General features: G+C 31.1%; 1 protein-coding gene across 2 annotated transcripts; it reads left to right on the plus strand.

Moving 5' to 3' along the window:
- Nucleotides 1-7333: 7333 nt before the first annotated feature.
- Nucleotides 7334-17274, plus strand: LOC123653603 (troponin C, isoallergen Bla g 6.0301-like). Of its 2 annotated transcripts, XM_045589599.1 has the most exons (6): nucleotides 7334-7466; nucleotides 9826-9856; nucleotides 15835-15978; nucleotides 16390-16509; nucleotides 16730-16861; nucleotides 17003-17274. In XM_045589599.1, exons 1-6 carry the CDS (start codon nucleotides 7443-7445, stop codon nucleotides 17029-17031), a joined length of 480 nt encoding a protein of 159 aa, XP_045445555.1. In that variant the 5' UTR covers nucleotides 7334-7442; the 3' UTR covers nucleotides 17032-17274. The 2 variants fall into 2 exon arrangements, with proteins under 2 accessions (XP_045445555.1, XP_045445556.1); XM_045589600.1 differs by lacking the exons at nucleotides 7334-7466; nucleotides 9826-9856 and adding an exon at nucleotides 15607-15744.
- The last annotated feature ends 1588 nt before the right edge of the window (nucleotides 17275-18862 follow it).

An 18862-nucleotide genomic window follows, 5' to 3' on the forward strand; every position in this document is an offset into this window, starting at 1 on the left:
CGTGAAGAGCAACTAATAGAAAGTCAACAGAAAAGGCTGGAACAAGATAAAAATTCAATAATTACACAAAGCCAGCTAAATAAATCACAACAATATCAACTATTATGTACTGTATACTTACAAATATCATGTAGGCGATTTTTTAACTATTATTTTATTTGTGTCTTTTTAGTTAGGCATATTACGCAATCGATTCAATTATTTAAAAGAGTGGTTGATTAACATAACATGACATAACAATACTCTTTATTATACACCAAAACAGAAATAATACATATCAGATTGACTAAAACAAAGTATCATAAGTAAGTACAAAGGGTGGCCTTATCGCTGAAAAGCGATCTCTTCCAGGCAACCTAGAGGCAGAGGAGATGGTATTGTGTCGGTGTGCCTAGGTGTACAAATTATATATATATATATATATATATATATATATATATATATATATATATATATATATATATATATATATATATATATATATATATTCATATTCACATAACTTTTTACTGGATTATTCAATTTTGATGATTCTTACTTTAATTGATAACTAACGATTTTCATGTAGTCTAATTTAAATTTGATCTAGATCCGATGACTACTTTTTGTGTAATCTCTGATAGCGCGTATTTACTTGACTATTTTTTTGTCTACTTACGTTGTATTACTTGTCAATGTAATTGAAGTCGGTTTTTTTTTCGTTTGCGAGCAAATACAATTATTTATGTTTGACCATGCATAACTTTTTACAGAGTATTCCGAATTTGATAAAAAAAAATATTGGAAAGAGTAAGCCCCGAAGTTTATTTTCACCTAGGAGGCGAGGAAGGAACGCGACTCGCAGCTTGCTTGGCAGAGGCATGGGAAAGAGCAGAATCCTAATTTCTTAACCTTTCTTATTGTATTTTTTTATTAGTATTACGGTAATAATAATCATGATATACCTTTTTGGAATCCTTGTATTGAGCCCTTTAATTTGATGCCAAAAACAAACAACATAAATATTTACCATAATTATCATTATTATTTGTTATCTAAACCCTTCGTTAGCCCAGGTTTGCACAGTGTTACAATGAAAACCGCATCCAAATACCGTTTTATTGTAGTTATGAAAAGAGATATTATTTAATTTTGTTAATACGAATTTTAGAAAATACGAGCATCGACTAAAAATTACATCACTAGTGTATCGATATAATTATCGACTATGAGGCATCACTTCGCTGGCGTATATACGTATTGCTTTGACCGTTCCCTCCCCCAGACCTATCCCCCAAACAGCAAGAAAGGGACAACTGTAGCTCAGACCGTTCTAGTTAGTTAATTATTGGCCAAAACAGTATTTCGTAGTCGACTATTTTCTCCTCAAAACATACCAATTTTTTTTTACGTAGCTAAAAATAGCTCTCTCGTTATTTTGAAAACATGCATATTTTTTTAATATGTGTCTGAAAATGTACAAAAAATTAGGCAAAATTTCTAGTTTTTGAAGGCTCCTACTTCCTATGATAATAAGAATATGAAAAAAAAACGAAGACATAGGGGCATGACATGACAGTAAAAGGTTTTATGTTACAAAAATATTTAATCTAGTGTCATTATCCATGGAGAAAACAGTCGACTACGTTTGTATGGAGAAAGAGCCAGTATCCTTTCCTCTTAAATGCCGTAACCACACAGCATATATTTTTTACTTAAAAATTATTATTAGGTATATTAAAACAATTGTGATACTTCGGTGATTGGCTGAGACACGTAAGTTGCACAGCAACTCCCAGCGGTGCAGTTCAGTACCTAGGTACTATGTAGGTATATAAATATTATGTAGTCATGTTCATATATGTTTTACAATTTTCGTTATATGTTCCTTTAAAAACTGATAATTAAATGTGTGAATCTAATAATTGTTAAAAACTTTTCATTTCTTTCTGAATGAAAAGGAGTAGCTACCATTCTCGTGTGCGCCTTTGATGTGGTAGGTGATTTAAACATTTCATTATATTACATAAATAATAGTTTAGTTTTACAAACGTCATATTATACAGTGGTGTGACTGATATTACGTCACTTCCGTTATATATTTTTCTTACGGTTTTAGTATCACATTTTTTTCAGTTCGGTCGCCCAGCCAAATGTCAAGCCTGCCTTAAGTTCCAAAAAGCATGATATCAACAAATTATATGCTTGTGTTCCACAAGCCTACAATACTAGTTTGTAGTTCATTTGAACTTGCATTTCCACATACCTAAAATTATTTATAATTTACAATGTACCTACTTATTTTTTAAACATCTTAACTAAAATTATTAATATTTATGACGTGTGGTGTCGGCCGAGTAGAATAGCACCACCCCCTTTCTTCCCGTGGGGGTCGTAAAAGACGACCGAGGGATCAACCTGCCTCTAAAATCATCACGGTCCTGAAGAAGGAAAACTTCATTTCAAACCCGGGATGAGGTCTCCGTCAAGTATTCATGGCATAGTTCTAAAATGCGAAAGACTCCTGCAGCCGAACTGGCTTCACACGTATCGACTCGTCGTCCCTGTGGGCCTAGCCAGTGTGATCGAGAGGGTGGCGCAGAGCTTAGACAACTCTGCGTCTTTCTGATGAGTGTCCTAGGCGACACAGTGTCTGTCTGACACTGTCTAGATCGTCTGCAATAGACGGACTAAGGCCAATAATGATGAACTACATATTATATTTGAGTGTAGATACACTATATTACTTCTACATTTATATTAAAAATCTGTTATAAATATACAGTGTAGAAAAAATAATCTCCAGAATTCACCAACCCCGAAATCATATAGTTTAATTAAAAAACGAGGGTGCTTTAGACCACACGACTGAAGTAGAACTTCTTTAGCAATAGGCCTGCACAATAGGCTTGCATTGTGGCTTAGATATACGAAACGTAACTGGCCATGAGAGAAAGAGAGATAGAAAAAGTGTGCTCGCACCTCTCTCCCTCTTGCTCCATTCGCTTAGTCCGATCACACTTTTCGTAACGCTCTCGTCACGCATTCACCATCTTACTACCCAAGTCAAGCGTGCGTAAAGATGTTTTACTTATTAAATGTTACAGTAATCCTGGTTATCAGACTACAAACGGTCACTCTGGTGCACAGACATGAAACAATAACAATAAATATGAAATAAATATATTTTTTCCACTTCGCCCACACAACTGAATAAAATCTTATGTTAAAAATAAGTATAATATTTATGCTTCACACTTTATGTAAAATAACTCAATTGAATCATCCTCAAAGCATTCGTGAAGCAGCCAGCCGAGTCACAATATCGACATACAAAATGTTGTGGGGCTACCGAGCGCGATTTGTTAATGGTTTATTGTCTATAGTCTATTTTTACCGTATAATCCCGCAAGCAGCTGTACGAGATAAAACTTCGAATCGCATACACAATAAAACGCCAACTGGGCTGTACCATTGGATAAAAGCGTTTATTTCACGTTTAAACATATTATTTCCAAGCCGTGCACAGTTTGTAAACAAACGAGACAGAGCGTGGGCGACGTACGTGGATTAGAAAAGGTTATATATTTTATGCTAATTACATACAGTTGCTTGATGTAGCCGATTATAACATTTTTCATAAAATTAAACTATTGTAATAATCAAGTCTTAGTTTCAACGTTCAGTGAATCTGTTCTACTGTGAAGGAGTTGTAAGCCTGAAAACTTTAAAATATTTAATAGCCTGTGGGTCTTTTTACTGGTTGTAGATAATGCTATTTGTCGGATTAGATTATACCATGTATAAATGTTTATGATATATTTGTCTTTTACACAACTGAATTCCAATTTATTTCTGAGATATTTCAGTTCGCAATTGTAAATCTAAGACTTGAATGCAGTTTTCTTTAACTGGAAGCGAGTTTCCTTGCGGTGGTTTTTAGCTGTTTTGGCAAAAATCGATCGACTAGTTTGTAAGGCATTTTCGACATAAAATGGAGTTATTGTTTATTTTCGTATAAACATCATAATGCTAATACTTCACATGTGTCAGTATAGTAGTTAAAACGACAATTATTATGGATATCTTGACCAAATGCTGTAACCAGATTGGTTTGCAGAGAACCTATGTTTGGATTCAGTACAATCTTACGATATGGCTACGTTGACTTGATGCTGCGTCTAGAATAGTTTACAGAGAAACCAAACTAGTCTTTTTTGCGTAGTGAGATTTTCAATTTTTAATAAAATTTACTTGTTGTACTAAATATACATATTAATGTTAAGGAAATGAAAAATTCTATTATTAGTTACATTTTAGAATTATTTATTCTTAATAATTGTGTTTGCTCGCAAATGAAAAAAAAAACCGACTTCAATTATATCGACAAGTACTACAACGTACGTAGACGAAAAAAATTACCAAACACACTAGTCGTCACTAGGATTTTCGAGGGTTTCCCTCGATTCCTCTGAGATTCCATCATCAGATCCTGGTTTCCTTATCATGGTACCATACTTGGCATATCTCCTTTCCAACAAAAAAAAGAATTATCAAAATCGGTTCTTGAACAACAAATTTACCTCCTCCTTTTTTGAAATCGGTTAAAAAGGGAAACTGAAATACCTATAAGTATCATCATTACAGCCTATACAGTCCACTGCTGGACATAGGCCTCCACAAGTTTACGCCAAAAATAACGTGAACTCATGTGCTTTGCCCATAGTCACCACGCTGGGCAGGCGGGTTGGTGACCGCAGTACTGGCTTTGTCGCACCGAAGACTCACCTATAAGTATGTAGTAGGTATATATTGTATAGATACACACACATTAAATAAATAAAATTAAACAATGTATAACGTAACTGAACATTTGAAAGCTTTAAATATTGATGTAAAGGTTTAAAATAAAAATAATAATAAATAAACATAATACGCTATACGACCAAATCTAAGAGCAAATTTCGAAAACTCAATTAATATGTCCGAGTGAAGCGTCATACGTCAAAGCAATTAATCATTCGATATTACTGAAGCGATGCCGCTTTACGCACTGGTATATCATAACTGAAGCTGAAAATAACCTGTCTTTCTTGTTAGAGTTCATAAAAATCTGATTGATTTATGATTTGAGCATTTATATTGGTTCTAACTCTAACCCGTTTTTATACATTACAGTAATCATCTTGAACAGTTAATAGACAAACGTAAAAAATAAATAAATTACAGTCGACTAATAAGATAATCTTAATTTAAAGCCAAAAAAAGCATCTAAAAATACTAGTTCTCAGGTCAATAAACTTCGGACAGAAATAGCATTATTTGCATAAATAACAATCATTAATTTTTCGTCAGATACAAACATCGCGCGGTTCGTATTTAAATATAAGACAAAAGAAATATGAAGTTTAATTACGACAGATTTGGCACAAAAATACATATGATGCAGCAGACACATAAAGTTATTTTAAAATTTAAATAAACAGAAATTCTGGAAAATTTTATCTTTTACCTAATATAAAAATATCCAAGTACGTAGCTTTGAGTTTATAGCGTATTCAATTATGCTATAAATACATCATACTTACTAATACGTTGTTAGTTTAATAATGTATTTTTATACATATCTCCAGAATAGAAGGAAAACTTAGCTCTAACTAAACTCGTCTATACCTATTCTAGAAAAAAATAACAATAATGACGTTACTAGGTATTAAAAATTTATACAAAAATTAATGAATGGAATTCAATAAATAAATATCATGCACTTATTCGAGAGTGGAACACCTGACAACATTTTTCTACACCCATGACGTCTATCATAATACACTTAATGAACGCTTGCTTTTGCTTTATGTGTTACTTTATAAGCTTTTTTATTCAATTTTTCTTATTCCTGCTTCCAAAAAACTACGCAAATTTTCGTTTAATATGTACAATGAAAATGTAATTTAATATATGCCGTAACTTTTTTGATGTTAGTGCATTTTTGTAAAATCGGCCAGATGCATTATTTCAATCTGTAGGTTTTTACATTTGACAATCGTTTTAGGTACATAACTATACACATAATTAGTAGAACATTTACCTTTTGTTTACTCAATATTGTTTATAAACAGCTACAACTTGACAGTTTGCCAATTTTTCAGTTCATTATTTTAAAATAATAAATAGAAATGTTGTATGAAAAAGATAATGTAGGTGCTGATCTGAGTACATGTATATACAAATTAAAAAATATATATAATTTGATCTAAGGAAAATTTAACAAACTATTTTGTTTTAGAAAAACAAAATTGAAATGTGTAAATATTCTAGTATCAAAAGAGCATTATTAAAATAGTCTTTATATACTCATAGTTTAGTCAACAGTTCAAAAACGTGTTAAATAGAAATAAAGCTCCTAAAAATATGAGCCCTAGCTTATTCGAGTCTAGAAAAAAGGATTGGAAGGATTTTGTTACACGCAAAAAATTGCCAAAGTTATTAACAAATAAAGTTGCAAAAAAAGGAATTTCGTTTTTTTTTGTTTTTTTTTTTTGTTAATAACTCCAAAACTATTAATATTTAAGGAGTTTCTTCTCTAAAAATGAAAAAAAAATCCAATATAAAAATTCTAACTCTATTATTTATTTTGTGCGTGTAGCGGGTTAAAACGAAATTACAAATCCAATATTGATTTTGGCTCTCAACTTTTGGAGATCTCTGAAATACTGACTCAAATATGAAATTAATATCATAGGTTTATTTCATGAAAATCATATAATGTTATAATACAGTTTTTTTTCGACTGTTATCAAAATTATTTTATTTTATACTTTATTGTACACCACAAATATATGTATTACAAACAAAGCATAAAGATAGTTACAGACAGTGAAGTACAATGGGTGAACTTATGGCTAAGTAGCCATTTCTTATTTTTATTCTCAAAATAATTATTTCTTAAAAATATAATAATAAAATTTCAGATTTTATCTAAATAGTTTCGGCTTTGCCAATCCACATCCGAAAATATCGCGTTGCATGCGTTTATATTTTAAACAATTTCAGACAAAGTTGTGTAAATAATAAACGGCTATATACACAGCAAACGACTCGAAAACGTACGCTATTCACGTTTAATGATACGGCAAAAGCTTGTACTGATGGCAAGGCGGGTTTTCTTTGCTTACACGCTGTTCCGCTTGTTTACGTTTTTACTGACCACGCTACCGACTAAAAATACGATAGCATCCTGCCGTTTGAGGCTCACGCTATTGGTCGGCGCGAACGCAGGAAACCAGGGAAGAATTGCCGAAAAGACCGCCGTCTCCCCTTTACCCGCACCTCCGTTTATTTTATGTGAAAGTATACGAAAGGCCAAACTCGTAAAGCAGCAGAAATAACCCTGGACGCTGGAACCAGCAAACTCGCGGTCAGTCGTGTTGTGCGTCTCACAGTGCTTACTAGTGACATCAAACATGGTTCTGGACACAGAAGACTGGGTAGGTGGATTTTAGGAAATTAAAGAAAAAAAATTAATTAAAAATATTTATATTCATAAAGTTTCAAGATTAAAGAATGCTCGATTCTATTAAAAAATGCTCGTTTCTGTTTAGTGTTGAATTCGTTTTTAGACTTTCATTAAATATTTGTTCGAATATTAAAAATTATCCAGAAATTAACATACTTAGGTTAATTCTGATAATGTGCCTAAAGTTTGTTGTATTTGCTACAGTTGCAGGTCTACTTAATGTTTTTATGTTATATTGCGAAAAGTCCTTTTTCAACCTCAATTTGCTTCTTTTAAACGACATATCCATCAGAAGTACAAGAATAAACATATCTACAATGCCTTGAATAACTTTTATTTGACGGAAGGTAGAATAGAGTGTAATAGTTTGGTTTAATTTTAATAATATAAAACAAAACATACTGCATTACAAATAAAAACAAGTTATTAATTAATAGTTTTGACTCCAACTAGCCGTATTATTAACCGACAAAACATGACTGTTGACAATGTAATTTGTTTAATATTTGTGTTGTCTGTTTATGACAGATACAAAAATGTACTTTAAAGTATGAACATTAAGAATCAAATACGATAATTGCCACTACCAGGGGAAATTTATAGTAGTCGTATTTATTCAGAAGTGGGACAAGAACTAGTTCAGACGATTGTTTTGTAAACTACATAGTTACAACAGGCTTCCATTTACAAAACAAAATCGTAACGATTTTATAAATATTTTTATGAATAAAAAATCGTAGAGTGAGTTACTATTATATTATGTATGCCTATATTCGGGGTATGGTGTTGTGTATTATTACCACATACAGATGTTGAATACCTATATCATACCTTGTATAGATATTCAACATCTGTATGTGACGGTCAATTTGTAAACCTGAAAAACTTTCGAACTATTACTGTAAAGCTGTATCTTATTTTATTGATCGTTTAAAAAAAAACATGTCTGATATATTTCCCTATACAGAATTGTATTTATTTTCTTTGAATTTAAAAAATAAAATAAATAATATTACAAATTGTAATCAACTCTTAACCATGTAATGTAAATCAAACAATATTAGTAACCTTATATCTTATCGAAAACATGTGAATATGCTTATAGAAGTGGCCGACGTAATACCAATGATTCTATTTTAGTTTCAATTGCACGTAAAATAAATTTATTACGCCCCACTAACGTGCGTCCACGAAAACTTGCCTTTACGACCTACATTCTTAATACTCGAAATTTTAAAATGATTAGCATTTATATTCATGTACATTGAGATTATAACGATATTTTATGTAAGATTTGAATTTTTAGTGTTTTTGTGTATATTTATTTTTTTAACCAAAATATATCTTCTTCTTATATATAAAATTCTCGTGTCACAATGTTAGTTTCCATACTCCTCCAGGGCTGGACCGGTTTTTATGAAATTTTGTGTGCATATAGGGTAGGTCTGAGAATCGGCCAACATCTATTTTTCATACCGCTAAGTTATCAGAGGGGGAAGATTGAGGTGGTAACATATATGGCAATATATATATTGAAATACGTTTAGTATAGCAGTATGCATAATATCTTGATAAAATATCATTATTCTTTATATTTTTGCAGAAATTTATATAGCTTAGGTTTATTTCGTTAATACATTTTAAAACCTTTTTTACCTATATTAAGTAATAAGGAATTCAAAACCTGCTGTGTGGCTACGGTAGTAAAGAATATAGCCACACCCTCTCTTCCCGTGGGTGTCGTAAGAAGCGACTAAGGGATAACACAGTTCCACTACCCTACAACTTAAAAAGCCGACCGATGGCGGGATAACCATCCAACCGCTGGCTTTGAAATACACAGGTTGATGACAGGCAGCAGAGTCTTCGGTGCGACAAAGCCAGCCTTGCGGTCACCAACCCGCCTGCCCAGCGTGGTGACTATGGGCAAAACACATGAGTTTACGCCATTTTTTGGCACGAACTTGTGGAGGCCTATGTCCAGCAGTGGACTGTAATAGGCTGAAATAATGGTGATGATGATGATGAATTTCAAAACCAATTTTTTTGCAGCAAACGTCTAATTTAATAAAAAAACCAAGTATAAGTTCACATTTAGAACTCACTCTACGATTTTTTATTCATAAATATATTTATAAAAAAGAAACAAATGAGTTCTATAAAACAAAAAAATTACGTTTTAAGTACATTTATTGTACTTAATAATTTCAATTTTCATTAATTGCAAAATGTACTGCGATCATTTTAATTAATTCGTCGGATTCGTACTTAGCAATGTCAACGAAAATAAACGACCGTCAATTTTATACGTCAATTTCTATTTGTTTCAGGCTGATGAGCTCCCGCCGGAACAAATCGCTGGTAAGTTATTGTCTAATAATAATAAAACTAAATCATAGTAATAAAAAAGATAATATAAAAATATTACATACCATAATCTTTATTTCGTGAAATAAAAAAATTGCAAACTCTGTATTGGCATCGAGCCAAAAACACAATAGAGGCCTGACTTCATAAATTTAACGGACATAGACGTATTTTATATATTTATTCTTCAAAAATTATGTGTGGGTTTTAATTAATGTTACAGAAATAACATTTGAAACAACTACAATGGGCGTGATTCGTAAAAAGTTAAATAATGAGAACTGACTTCAATATAACATATTGTATATAATTTTAACTTGGCTTGTGTATGTATGATGTACTAGCAACAGTTACCTGTAATCATAAAAAACAGATTGTTACATTCTTAAGCAATGATTCTTTTATTTTATTAATTAGAAGACCTATGTTTATTTACTAATTTCTTATTATTTTACATTATTATCGATTTGGTTTACTGGTAAGAGCGTATTTTAAGGTGAAATTTAATGTAACAAAAACTTAGAACGCATATTTGCGAAAAACGTTAAGAAACATAGTTTAAGTAAGACTTGAAAACAAATATTCCTTATGTTGCAACATTAGTGTCAAATATTTTCTTCATTTCAGAATTCATTAGTTTAATGTTTGTTAAGAGAACTTTACTTTTGAATGGTTTTGTACTAAATATATTATTGCCTAAAAAGTGTTATCTAATAGGAAAGTATAAATAAAGTAAAAAAAAAGAATTAATATAAATAAAGTAAAATCTTCAGCATCTAAAATTTTATGATATAATGTTTCTAAACGAGGGTACGAAAATATATCACAGTTCTTTACACCCGTTGGATCGAGATAATCTTAAACAAAACAGCAACATGATCACGAAATTTCGATAGCCTTTTACGTCTTGTCAGTGTGATGTGTGAAAAACACTGAAATTTAATTCCTTCGTTGAAAGCTGACTGAACGTTGGAAATGCAATACAAGCAGCTGTCGCGCTATCGTGACGCTTACGATTGGTGTTAAACTATAGACATATCTCCTTGATCGTTTTTTTTTTAACAATATGAGAATAATTAAGAGCTAGTAATTAAATTCTATATTATAGTAATACAGATAGTTGTTATATTTGTTCTTTATTGATAATAAGGTTATAAAATGATTTATATTTACATTTCAATAGTTTTTTTTTTTTATCTTTTGTATACCTAAATCCGAATACCTAATCCAAATTAAATATATCTAAAATCCACTAAAATTGTTTTTTTTTTTTATTTAGCGAATCAAAAATGTATGTTTTAACATTTCGTTCAAGTGAAAAACCGCTTATGGGATATTGTAAGATATATTATGTAAATAAATACACCGCAATATTGCTTAAACAAATAACCACTAAGAAATGTTTTTAAACATTAATAATTTACATTAATAGGTTTACACATTAGCTCATGTTTGTTATTATAAAAAGGGGCAAGTTCGGGCGGGCGACAACCGTAGCGTTGACACGGTTGGAACGAGGCCAATGGACCGTGGCTGTAAGATAAAGCGTTCTACGCTCAAAGTTTCTCGCATTACTGGGATTTTATAAGATAATAGATTAAAAATACCTTTTTAACTACTCCACTCGTTTCACATTCTTAACTAAAATAATATTATCACTTTATATTTCAAAGTATAGGAATGTTTTCCCAAAGATGTTTTTTGAACAGAACATTTGTATTCCCTGCAAATTACCTTTTAAACAAAATTTATTCCTTCATCATTACAGTCTATACAGTCCACTGCTGGACATAGGCCTCCACAAGTTTACGCCAAAAATAACGTGAACTCATGTGTTTTGCCCATAGTCACCACGCTGGGCAGGCGGGTTGGTGACCGCAGGACTGGCTTTGTCGCACCGAAGACGCTGCTGCCCGTCTTCGGTCTGTGTATTTCAAAGCCAGCAGTTGGATGGTTATCCCGCCATCGGTCGGCTTCTTAAGTTCCAAGGTGGTTGTGGAACCTTGTTATCCCTTAATCGCCTCTTACGACACCCACGGGAAGAGAGGGGGTGGCTAAATTCTTTAGTGCCGTAGCCACACAGCACCCTTCCTAGTATTCCTTACACATTCCTTAATGAGGGAAAACCGTAATATGAGATTTATATGAAATAATTTTTATCCATGGGCTGATTGCATGCACGCGCAGTCTGAACACTTGAAAATAACAAAAGAAATGTAAAACACGTGTAATCTCAGCAACGTTGTCGCGGTATTGAACACCAGAGCTTTCGTTTGAAATCTACGTTTTACGTCTGCTGTGTAGTTGTTAGTTAGATTAAAGAAAATACAAACAGGGACACGTAATTCAAATGAAAATTTATTATTTAAAAGTGCAGCTATTTTGCTATAAAAAGAATCCAGCGCAAACTCAAAATGCTTTTTTATCAAAAGTACAAAAAATTACGGATCAAATCATCGTAATTAGTGAATCAGATCTGTAGGCAATTCTCTTGTAAGTTAAATTGAAATATACTTTTAATTTCTAGGTATCAAAAATAATTATTTATACTAGTGGTCGTCCAGTGGTCGAAATTCGACCATAATTAATTTAAATTATAAGTTTGAACATTATTAAGGTTCTGTTGTCAAAGATTATATGATATAAATAAAGATTATAAATAAGATATAAAGATTATACTTCTATTAATGATAAGCAAAAGTACATAAAGCGTGTGGCTGTCAATTACATGTCAGTGTGTGTATGTTTTTATTTTTTGAATAATTTAATGGATTTTTATGCATAGTTTTAAAAAAAATATTAGCAATCTGCACTCCATCTCTATCCATACAAATAAATAAAATTGGAATGTCTGTTTGTAATATTAAAATAACCGCTTTTTACTAAATGCATATGGATGTATACAAGGAACATATACCAAAATAACATTTTTTACAATTATTGTCTGTTTGTCTTTCTGTCTGTCTGTCTTTTTGTTCTGGCTAATCTCTGAAACGACTGGACCGATTTTGTCGGACTTTCACTGGCAGATAGCTGATAAAATAAGGAGTAACTTAGGCTACTTTTATTTTAGAAATTTATTTATTTTATAACTCTGCGAACTGAACAATGACTTTTGTTAAATTCCACGCGGACGAAGTTGCGGGCACAGCTAGTATAAACTATAAGTGTGCGAAATTTCATACTCTCCGTCCGCGCAATTTTCGTAAAAAAGGGTACAAAGTTTTTGCTTCACGTATTAATATATAGATTTTCTGACACGTTAATCACTATAATAATAGCTTTAGTTTAGTCGAAATATATAAACCAAAAACTATCGTATATAGTGTCAATTTCAACCTCAAGCTTAGTAGCTCATTGTTTTGTTAGCAGATTAGTAACACAGTAAGTATGAAGACGCGTGTCGTGATGGTCCACTTCTTAAGATTTTAAACGTGGTTTGTTGCTATTAAGAATATTTTTAGTTGATATGTCATATTTGATAATTTTAGAAATAAAATTATAACTCGTCCTCATTTCGAAAGACCATAAAGAGATGGTGGGCGGATGATAATAATTAATAAACAGCTAAATCCTATGAAAAAAAGCAATAAAGCGTATGGGACATTGAGACAACTGCCAAGATATCTTGATGATGAAAGTTAACAACTCGTATCTAGAGAAAATAAAAATATTCTCAAAACTATAGGTAGAGTTGCCAAAATTCGTGGAACAGCTGCAGATTTGCAGCATGTAGTGGACCTTTGAAAATAAATTAAAGTTTTTTTTATTATGTTCGACACTGCAAATATATTTTGTTTCTCGCTATTCAAATTTCTGAATACTGGGCGTAAGTATATCAAAGTAAATTACGCTAACTAAATACTTGCACATGGTTAATTTTATTTGAAGTTCAACTGATGTTAATTACAGGTATATATGTGTATATATATATGAGAGTAAATATATTCGGTTCGGTTACTTAATTGTTATATTTGATTAATTCAATAATACTTACTTTAAAATTATGATTTGTTGAAATATTAATTGTTAATCAAAATTATTATTATTATAAAATAATTATTTATAATCCTGCAAACTGTGAAACTAGGTACTATAACTTATTAAAAGGTTATTTTTGAAAATTAAATAAATATTGATAAAGACCGATATGTAACCGCTTTCTAGTGTTGCTTTCAGACGCTAAACTATATTAGCTGCATGTAACGCTCTTAGGGTCTGTTTCATCAGTTGTAGATAACGCTGTTTGACGGATGACGGTATCCAACGGTTAATTTTTTGGGTAAACTAACCTTTACGCTTCAGCTTATAATATCCCACTGTTGGGCATAAGCCTCTTTCTCCATGTAGAACGATCGTTACTCATAGTAGAGAACATATCCACCAATCCGTAGTGGAGCAGCGTGGTAGATTAAGCTCCAATCCTTCTCCTACATGAAGAAAGAGGCCTATATCCAGCCCCGGGATGTTCAGGCTGAATCATATATGTATTCTAAGATTAGCACAATCGAAGTAAGTTTCTGTTTTATATTAATTATTATTCACTTTAGATACTGTTAATAATATTTTTATAAGCTATTTTTCCCCTATGCGTATTTATAGCACTTATGCCAATTGGTCCTATAGATTAGTGTGCCTCAATAGCAAATTAAATTATCGATAAATACTGAGATAGATTAATATTTATTCAATTTCATTATTCTCTAACTAAAAACATTAATCTCAATTTGTAATTTTTTCTGGAAAACTCACTCTTTTTGAGGAAACTACAAAGGGCCAATATGTTTCACATTAAAGTTTTTCATCTATAATATAAAAATGAGTCGCTGAATGTGTTGCTAAGCGCAAAACTCGAGAACGGTTGGACCGATTTCGCTAATTCTTTTTTAAAAATATTCCTTGAAGTACGAGGATGGTTCTTACGGAGAGAAAAATTCTAAAAAAAAATAAATAAATTAAGAATCGACTGTTAGGCGATACGAAGTTCGCCGGGTCAGCTAGTTATAAATAACAATAAATTATTATTTACCATTAGGTACAATTATTTTACCTAATAGTAAAAAATAATTTTTTGTTATTTTTTGAGGAAACTACAAACGACCAATATGTTTCACATTAAAGTTTTTCATTATAAATAACAATAAATTATTTACTTACTATTAGGTGCAATTATTTTACGTTATTTTTACTGCGATTTTTATTTGAATTTCGTGCATATTATGAACGAGACTTGCATGTAACGTTTTGTTCATGTTGACGTTCTTCAGTAATTTATTCATCCGGTTGGCAAGTTTGAAATAAAAATACGAATACGCATCTGCAGTTGCGATATCTTTCACCTGTATCTGCATAATTTTTTATGAGACGTTCATAATCAAAAGACTAAATATAACATCGTTTTGATATTATCTGATAAATAAGTTATTCCATAAACTTCAAGCAACAAAGACTTTTTATAAACTAAAGAATATTGTGATTAATTTTGATTTGATACGAAACTTTTTATTTTTTTTTCCACATAATTTATCTTTTAAGGATCAACTTTTTGCGATCACTTGAATAGTAGAGTTTTATTTAAATATTCTCGTATACCTTTCAATTAACTATCTGGCCTAAATACGCGTGCGTTTATCCACGCACTGCGCATCGGCGATGCACCACGCCGCTGCACCAAAATAACTGTATTGCACAACTTATTCGCACTACATCTAAGAGCATTGAACTGCTGTCCTAATCTTACCACACCCGGTCTAACGTTCAGTGTGCCTGTTTTAATTACCGGCGAAACAACGGTACAGTAACTTTAAGCGCAACAATTTCAATAATCAAGCATTTATTCAGTATTGGTCGTAATTGTGCCATGAGTGCACTAAACGTTGAGGGTATGTTGAGTTATAATCATAGGATTCACATCGTCTTGATTATATAACCAGCAAATCAGAGTTTGTTAACCTGATGTGGTTTTGTTACAGTACTGCGCAAAGCTTTCGATGGCTTCGACCACAACCGCTCGGGCAGTATTCCGTGTGACTTCGTAGCTGACATCCTTCGAATGATGGGACAGCCTTTCAACAAGAAGATCCTCGAGGAACTCATTGAAGAAGTTGACGCTGACAGTAAGTGGGCTATGTTTATATTATGTTGCAAGTAACTGATTAAAATTACAACTCAAAATTTCGCTAAGCTTGAATATTTTTAAATTGATGTTGATAGTTCTTTTAGTCCGTAATATTTTTAACAAAATCAAAGTCTAGCTTTTTTTACGGTATTGACTTATTTCATACTAGGTGTTCCCCGCGGTTTCACTCGCGGTCATTAATCGAAATAAACTATAGACTATATTTTAAGTTGGACTAAGTTAAATATCTGTGCAAAATTGTATTAAAATCAATCTAGTAGTTTCGGAGATTAGCCCGAACAAACACCGTGACACGAGATTTTTATATATATAGATAGATACATGTATATCACAGCTTTAAAAATACCAGTAGTCTTGTCTGAAATTATATCCAAGTGTAATATTTCAGAGTCCGGTCGCCTTGAATTCCCTGAATTCGTAACACTCGCTGCCAAATTCATCGTTGAAGAAGATGCTGAAGCTATGCAAAAGGAACTGAGAGAAGCATTCAGATTATATGACAAAGAAGGTGAGTTTAAAGAAAAACGTTTATTTTTAAACAGCTAAATTTGCTTATTAAATACCCATCCTATACGACACATAATACGTACTTATACTACTTACCGGTTAATTTAGTGAATTATTAATAATTCAATTTAAAATTTAATAAAAAAGTAATTAATTTGTAATATGTAAGAAAGTTTTCTTAAAGTTTTAATATAAGTAAAAGATAAAACGAAAAATTACAGGCAATGGTTACATTCCCACGTCGAGCTTGCGTGAAATCCTTCGCGAGTTAGACGAGCAGCTGACGGACGATGAACTCGATGGTCTCATCCAAGAAATTGACACGGACGGCAGCGGCACTGTTGACTTCGATGGTATATATGTCAATATAGAACACATTTTTCGAATAAATATCATAAACGTAGTAATAACAATAAATCGATAATAAATTGCATAAAAAGACAGGATAACTTTATTTAGACATAACATTTCATATGAATTTTTTATTGTTTCAGAGTTCATGGAGATGATGACTGGGGAATAATTAAATTTATCTCAATGCTTTTATACTTTAATATGATTTAATTTTAAGTTTAATTTCATACATTTTCATACTACAATCTTTCGAGTCTTGGAATTGTTGAACTTATTAAAACATACGCAGTAATCAAGTAAACTAAAGTATTGTGTATGTATTGTAAAAAATAATCCCTTGTACTCGTTCTATTGATGCATGTGGCTGAGAAATAATTATATAAACTTTATTAATAAATCTTTTACTACACTATTCTTATCTTTGATTTTTAAATGTAAATGTGTCTTGGCACAGAGAAATTGTAGAAGAAATGTGTATACACTTAAAATAAAATGATCGTCCAGAAATATTATTGTAAAGATGTAGCGTGATAAAAATAATAAAGTAACAGTTTTTAAACGGGACGCCAAATTGTCCTAGATAATTTTGATGGCATAAAATACAGAAGTTTGGCTCATCGCCAGCCAGCAAGTAATGGGTCTATTTAAAATGCTATTCCCCTGATAATAAACTGGAGAATATTTTTATTCTTATAATATTTGATACAAAATGAACAAAACTTATTTACTATTAGATTTATTAATTTGATAATCGAATAATTTCTATGTTGACATATTAAATATTCTAAATTATGCAATATAAAAGTTATTTTATAACTGTTAATATCTCAAAACTCAGATAATCGTATTAAAGTGAAATATAAATTATAATAATTATATATTTTATCAAAACGTGTTATTAAGAGGTAATTTAATAAAACAAATATTACACATTGAAATAATATAATCAAAATGTCCACTTTATTTTATTAAGTATGTCGATTAACATTCAAGGCCAATTTATTGACATTATTTTCTTGTTTTATGGAGTCTTTGCATAATGACTTATTTATAGATAGTATATTATTACATTTCTTAAAATATTTCCTGATTAAAATAAAAAATAAAAATCAGAGAGCAACACATAGATTATACATAAAAATCATTACAAAATATATTTTGCGTAGATAATGAATGAAATGATAATATTACAAAAACGTTTTAACAATATAATATGGCGACATTTACATTATCAAATAATAAAACAATATTCAATCTGAAATAACTTACTTAGAAGCCTACATAAAACGTAGACTCATTAAAGAAGGAAAAGAAATTTAGATAATGGGAGTACAAATAAAAATGATAGGTTATACAAATAGGAATTTAATAAAATAAAATAATGCCTAGTAAGCAATAGGAAGTCTTAACATTGACTTAAATGGAAATACTAATCTGGTTTCTTTAAATTCCATAGCCCCATAAACAGTTACAAAAAACTAATCCAAATAATTTGTCTATTCTTTATCTGATGTAATTCGTTTTCTTATGAAGTAATTCTTACAGGTTTATTTTATCACAAATGTGGCGGCCTGTCCTGAGCTTTCCTATATATACTACAGAAAAGTATAGCAGGATTATACAGAAAAGACTGTTTAATACTTATTTACTTTTACAACTTAACCGACAATAAATAGATATTTACCATTTCTATGAAATTATTATAAGAATTAAGCTGTTAAAGCATTCCTTATTTATCTCAGACCAACGCTGTCAACTTACCTTAAAATCTACTAAAAATCCAATGGCACTAAGTATATTCACTTCTGTGAACTAACACATAATGACATACAAATGCAATAAACATGATATAGCATCACGTTACATTTATAGTTAAAAAATCAATGTCAGTAATAAAATTCATTGGTAACGCATTTATCAACTAAGTTTTTAATAGTCTTATTAAAAATACTATAACTAATTCTGTAATCGTAATTACATATTATGTTTAGTGGAATAGA

This window comes from Melitaea cinxia, chromosome 5, assembly GCF_905220565.1.
Source record: "Melitaea cinxia chromosome 5, ilMelCinx1.1, whole genome shotgun sequence".
In the NCBI taxonomy this organism is placed as follows: domain Eukaryota; kingdom Metazoa; phylum Arthropoda; class Insecta; order Lepidoptera; family Nymphalidae; genus Melitaea; species Melitaea cinxia.